At 34.0% G+C, this 6,735-nt stretch overlaps 1 protein-coding gene across 1 annotated transcript; it reads left to right on the plus strand.

Annotated features, from left to right (window-relative positions):
* Window positions 1–4,520: 4,520 nt before the first annotated feature.
* On the plus strand, window positions 4,521–6,466 carry LOC115976904 (NAC domain-containing protein 100-like). The gene is made up of 4 exons (XM_031098448.1): window positions 4,521–4,793; window positions 4,972–5,181; window positions 5,283–5,560; window positions 5,655–6,466. Exons 2-4 carry the CDS (start codon window positions 4,995–4,997, stop codon window positions 6,222–6,224), a joined length of 1,035 nt encoding a protein of 344 aa, XP_030954308.1. The 5' UTR covers window positions 4,521–4,793; window positions 4,972–4,994; the 3' UTR covers window positions 6,225–6,466.
* The last annotated feature ends 269 nt before the right edge of the window (window positions 6,467–6,735 follow it).

Raw genomic sequence — 6,735 nt, forward strand, 5'->3', positions numbered from 1 at the left:
CCCGGTTGATCTAAAACTTTCGGCAAGTCGGTTGCGGGTCAAAATCTTCCCCACCCAATAATGTCGGGTCAAGTTCGAGTTGGGCACAAACCTGACCCGTGGACACCCCTACTTGAATGTAACAGATTATTTGGGGATTAAATTCCTTATTTCCTTTTAAGTCTCAGATTGATCAAGCTTTGTAATTGAATAATTTTAGGAATAACACCTATAATACTACAATGCATTTTTAGGAGAGAGAGAGAGAGAGAGAGAGTACTCTGTGTTTTTTTTTTTTTTGGTAATGTAATATTTTTGCCTAATTTAATTGTTAGTGTGCTTCCTTATAATTGATCGAGAAGTCCACTAGAATTTTGATGCATAACTTTTATTTTTTGATGCATAACTTCCTTTTTCTTTTTTTTCTTTTTTTTTGAGAAGGAGATGTGTACGTGAACGAAAATCAATTCCAACTCCAAATGGATAGAGAGTTAATATGAGATTGCTTAATACAACTAATTTGTAGAGAATGAGTTTCCGATGTCAACTTTTGTATGCTTTAATGGTTTAATTTCTAGCTAATGGAAAAACAACAAGTTATTTATAAGAAAGAAGAAGATTCAATATTAACTCTTCCTTGGGTTGGTTCAGGGATCTCTATTTCATACAAAGTTCAAGTCTCGGTTATAGAGTATAGATACACAGGGTATATTTCTCTTTTAATTTTTTTTTTTTGTGTTTTCTCATTTTGGAGGACTTCCCTTTCTTTGTATAGTTATATGAATTACATCTCAGCCCTCCACTTATACAATCACTGATATTTCTTTGGATGCTTGTCCTATCAGGGTTTCGTTAGAGATGGTAGAATATGCTGCAAGCTATGAGGGTACTGTTCAGGGGTTATTCTGTCATTAATGCAACCTATTGAGTTGGTATAATGTATTGAATGCGGAGGTAATGAATACTTTATTTCCCTTCTTTGCTTTCTTTGTATAGTTATATGAATTACATCCCAACCCTCCACTTATACAATCACTGATATTTCTTTGGATTCTTGTCCCATCAGGGTTTCGTTAGAGATGGTAGAATATGCTGCAAGCTATGAGGGTACTGTTCAGGGGTTATTCTGCCATTAATGCAACCTGCAGAGTTGGTACAATGCATTGAATGCGGAGATAATGAATACTTTATTTCCCTTCTTTGCTTGCATGTTTCTACCTCCTTCCTCAGAATTTTGTCTTTTGGTCCAAGTGGCTTGCTTAAAGCCTTCCAAGGAATGCACATTCCAAGGAATGCACACTCTTCGGGCTCCTCGGATGATCGGCTTCTTCGGCTTCACCTTTCAGGCTCTCATCTATGCATTGGATCAAAACTAATGAGAGAGTTGGTCTTTCCATCTCCTCAAGTTGGGCCCACGGGGCACTATTCTGTGTTCAAATTTTACCCCTCCCACAAGATGCATAACTTACTTTAATACGATAATAACATTGAAATACTATAGTTGATATCGACAGCTACATAGAATAACGCAATTAAAGGCATGGCTTTATGTTGTCACTCTATTGCAAATGATATCTGGAATTGATATTTGATACAGATTTATAGGCTTGGTCTCCGTAAATAGCAAATATGGCCAGTGCTTCTTTTAGGCAAGCCTATATATTATTTCTTAGCTAGATGACGCATCCCAATTCCCAAGACTTATTATTTTTGTTATGTTTAAAGAATTGTGTTAGATTATTATTATTATTAATGTGGCATACATGTTAATTACTGTATTAACTTTCTCTAAACCAAGTTGAAAAAAATATTGTCCATCTTACATAACGGCTTAGAAGATCATTTACATGTATTCTAATCATAAAACTTACAAAATCATCTAAATAAGTCATATAACTATAAAATACGTGTGAATGACCATTTGAGTCATCATGTAGTAAGTTGGAAAAACGAGAATAAAAATGTTAAAAAGAAATAAAGAGAAAATGAAATAGACATAAAGATTACAGAAGAATAACGCGGTTTGGTTTAATTGGTCTTACATCAACATTATGAAGTCCTAAATTGCTTTATTTTATCATTCGTACCAATTAAAGAATATATACAATAGGACAAATATTATCCCTGAAAACACTCTGATAATACAAAGTCCTAATTGCCCATGTATTATGTTTGTACAAAATCATTATAACAGTATATACGGTATTCCTGTAATTTCTAACAAGTTCAATGGTAGCTATAACCTTGGCAAAAAGTGAAGTGATACCTTTGTTTGTATAGTCAAGAATATTGCCAGTGCTTCTTTTAGTTTTAGACAAGTCTCTGTATCATTCTTAGCTAGATAATGTACCCCAAGACTTATTATTTCTGTTTTGATTAAAGAACTGTCTTTGAATTTTAAAATTGTTTTTTATTAATTTGGCTGCATTTGTTGATGACTATATTAGCTTTCTCCAAACCCAATTTGAAGAAATTTTGTCCAACTTATGTGATGGTTGATCAGACTATTAAATGTATTTTAATTAAAAAAAACTCATAAAGTCATCTAAACAAGTCACATGACTATTCTTTCTTAAAAAAAAAAAAAAAAAAAAATCACATGAGTATTAAATAGTCGTGGACGATTATTTAAACCATCAGGTAGTAGGTTGGAAAAGCTTTCTAGAGTTTAGAAAAAAAAAACAATTATCTTTAATTCCTTTAAAATATAAAAATATTTATAAGAAATGAAGGTAAGATGAGATAGTACATAAAGATTACTGAGGAATAGTGTAGTTTGGTTTAGGTGGTCTTTGTCAACATTACGAAGCCTTAAATTAGTATACTTTGTGGGTTCCAGTTAACTCAACTAGTAAAATCTTTAATGGTTGAATAAGAGATTTAGGATTCAATCTCTGCTTATACCAAAAATCGATTAGTGTCTTAATCTGATGATAAAGAATTATCATTAAAAGCAGACGTCATAGGTTGAAACTCTTTCAAAAAATTACAATACTTTATCATTTGTACCAATCAAAGAATATATACAATAGGACAAATATGAATAAAATTATTTATTTCACTTTTATGGTCTACTTTATATTCTACCAATCAAAACTTGTTACATCTTCTTTTTATTTTCTTATACACATGGAAAGTTTAAAATGAAAAAAAAAAAAAATACACATGGAAAGTTATAATTTGTAGAGTATCAAGCATGATACAAGTGGGATAGAAGATTTCTATTCCACAAATATGCTCCCTGAAAACACTTTAGTGTATGATCTTTATAAAGTTATAATAGTTCATGATATTGTGTTTATACGGAATCATTTATGGTATTCCTATAATATTTTAAATAGTTTAATTGTAGCGATAACTTTGGTAAAAAGAAAAGCAATACCTTTGTTTGTTGAGACACAAAAATTGAAAGAAAGCCACTATTTTCCTGTTTTATATAAAACAGATTGACTTATTTATGAAAGCAGGAGATCAATGTATGTCTAACTCAAGATCTTCCTCTTTTTTCTTTTTTCTTTTTTCCCAGAAAATTGTGGCTAGAACTCATCACTCACCTGGACATGTCTCTCTGTAGCAACCCTGGAGTAGTATATGCAACACAAATCAGAATAAAAATTTCAATCTGTTTGGTTCATTTAAGTTAGAGGCTTAGCTTAGAGTTAGCGTTTGCCACTGCCGCAGAAACCCAAGGCCTAATTCCTTGATGCCTCATCACTGTCAATATAAGCCGACACATTATCCTAATATCTGTTCCCTTATGGTGTCATTGCCGCAAAGGCTTTTGCATCCTATGAAACTTACAATGACAATTGCACATTAGGAATGTCATGCTCATGCTTTGTCTCTTTACCTAACAAAATCCTTTTCCCCTTGAAAACTAAATATTCAGTCAATTGTGAGAGAAACAATTAATGTATTGAGTGGGTGACATGATGGGAGTGGGGGCAATTTGGTCAATAGGACTTGATCTTGATTCTTGATTCTTGATTTTCTTTTTGACGATATTTGATAGATGGGATGTGGGTCTTTTTTTTTTTTTTAAATCTTCTTCACGTTCATACAGTTTTAGAAATTAGAAGGTTTCTCTTTTGGCATCAAATCAAACAATAAATCTATCATACAAATTTTTTCACAATCTTCTTCAATAGTACTAATAAAAGTGAAGCAAATGGTGAGTTCTTATAAAAATGACGTTAGTCTAGTCACACTTTGTTATCATAGTAGTTATAAACAAGATTGTAAAGTAAAAAATTGCGTTCCTAACATTACTCCAAAGTAAATAAACTTGACCAGGTTTCACCTGCCCAGCACAATTACTTATATTGTAGTGGATAACATTGATTAACCAATTACATAAGGGTGAAGTCCCTCTAATTATGCTAAACTGATAGCCATAATTACAGCTAGAGATAATTAGTTGAACTGAATTGATTACGAGAGCAGTTGTTATCATATTTACATGCAAGTTATGGAGGTGAATTGCTCCCGGTCAAGTATATGATGGAAATTATTACAGAAAAGTTAAAACAGGGAGCTGAAAGCTTGAAACTACCCACCAAAGTTTCCTTACAAACTACGCTTCTTTCTCTCCAAAAACCAGTATATAGATTATAGAGGGTTTGGCAGCACAGAACACATTTCTTTATTTTTCATAAAAACTTCTTTCAATCTCTGAGTTAGAGACTTTTGTAGGTCATATAACCTCTCCTCCTTCCTCTTCATCTCTGAACTTCCATTCATGTTCTATCTATATATTCTATAGTTTGCCTTATCTTCTCCAACAGTATATCTCTCTCTCTTTTGATTCTTGTTAGGTTGGTTTCCTCTGTTTTCCCCTGAATATTGAAAGTTAGGGACTTCTATTAGGATTTTGTTCAGGAATTATAGATTAATATTAGGCTTGGGTTTGTGAAATAGGTTGAATTTCTCCTGTTTTCTAAATTCTCTTTTGAGTTTTTTAGAGATTTGTTGGTTTGATTGCTGAGAACACAGGGTTTTAGTGAGGATTTGGAGGAATGGAAAACGTTTCCACTACTGCAAAAGAAGATGAACAAATAGAATTGCCACCGGGTTTTCGATTTCACCCGACTGATGAAGAGCTTATAACTCACTACCTATCTCCAAAGGTTCTTGACGCCAACTTCTTAGCTGTAGCAATCGGTGAGGTTGATTTGAACAAGTGTGAACCTTGGGATTTGCCATGTGAGCTTCTTCTTAAATCCATATTCACTCTTTTTTTTCTCTGTTGCTCTTACCTATTTTTCTTGTTTTGTTCTAATTCATGTTTTGTTTGTGTCATGAAGGGAGAGCTAAAATGGGTGAGAAGGAATGGTATTTCTTCTGTGTTAGAGACAGAAAGTACCCAACTGGTTTGAGGACAAACAGGGCTACTGATGCCGGGTATTGGAAAGCCACAGGCAAAGACAAGGAGATATACAAAGGGAAAGCGCTGGTTGGAATGAAGAAAACTCTTGTTTTCTACAAGGGGAGGGCTCCAAAAGGAGAAAAATCCAATTGGGTCATGCACGAATATAGATTAGAGGGCAAATATTCTGGATACAATCTCCCAAAAACGGCCAGGGTAAAAATCTTGCTCTGTTTTCCTCTGTTTTCTCTTCAAGGTTTTTGGTGTGTTATTGATGTAATTTTTTTTTTTTTGTGTGTTTCTCTTTCAGAATGAGTGGGTTATATGCAGAGTTTTTAACAAAATATCAGGTGGAAAGAAAACCCACATTTCAGGGTTAATGAAGCTAAGCCCCTATGCTAACGAATCGCGCCCTTCACTATTGCCTCCATTGATGGATTCTTCTCCATACAATAGTGAAAAAAGAACAGGGGCTGGTGAGACATCTCACGTGACCTGCTTCTCCAGTCCAATGGAGAACCATAAGACAAAGGAACACATGGTTGATAACTTCAACACTGGTCTCTTAGCTGCTTCATCTTCCTCAAATCCTTCCTATATTTCCTCTGCTCCAAACTCTGCCTACCACACAAACATGGGAAATTTGCAATACTCAGACACTGCTTTGATGCAAGACCAATTATTCCGGATGTTGTTTGAAAATCATGCTATAAACATGAAGCAGAATATGAAAGCAGAGTTCTCGCCTGAAACAGGCTTCAGTACCGATATGTCTTCGGTGGTATCCAATCATGACATGGCTAGGAGATCATTTGAGGATCAAGACGATCCATCAACTTCTGGTGGACCAGTAGACATTGATTGTCTATGGAATTACTGAATTTAAGGTTGGAAGAAAGTTATGAAGAAAGAGAAGAGGAAATGGTTCAGGAAATTACTATTTGTTGTACAAAATTTGTGTTGTGTGTCTGTGTATAGATTCTCTGCATACAAATTATTATTAGGTAGTAAAGGAGGTGCATGTATTGTAAGAAAATTAGACTTGTGCTTCCTTTTGGTTTTTGTAGCTTATCAGCATTAAACTGGTGACCTTATAATGGTGAAATTTGCTTGTGTACAGAATTCATGACTTAAATACTTAATTGCATTTAGTACTGTGTGTTGATATGCTTATTTTGCCATTTGGTTTTGTTTCCTTCTTCCTTTTTACCCAATTATAGGTGATGTTAAAAGTCTCCAGAAGCTGGCAATAATGCATTTGTTCTGGGATTCTTAGTATCTCACTATGTATGTACAATTTGTGTGGTTCAATGTGACAGTACCTATCCTTTAAGCTCTAAATGTGACAATCCAATTGTTGCAATCTTATAACGGATGAAGAAGGTATCTCA

This window comes from Quercus lobata, chromosome 2 (assembly GCF_001633185.2).
Source record: "Quercus lobata isolate SW786 chromosome 2, ValleyOak3.0 Primary Assembly, whole genome shotgun sequence".
In the NCBI taxonomy this organism is placed as follows: domain Eukaryota; kingdom Viridiplantae; phylum Streptophyta; class Magnoliopsida; order Fagales; family Fagaceae; genus Quercus; species Quercus lobata.

Bases quoted from the DNA above. Each gene is read 5' to 3' on its own strand.
- LOC115976904 (XM_031098448.1), top strand. From the start codon at position 4,995: ATGGAAAACGTTTCCACTACTGCAAAAGAAGATGAACAAATAGAATTG. The intron at 5,182-5,282 runs GTGAGCTTCTTC...TGTGTCATGAAG, and splicing joins TGAACCTTGGGATTTGCCAT to GGAGAGCTAAAATGGGTGAG. The intron at 5,561-5,654 runs GTAAAAATCTTG...TTTCTCTTTCAG, and splicing joins ATCTCCCAAAAACGGCCAGG to AATGAGTGGGTTATATGCAG.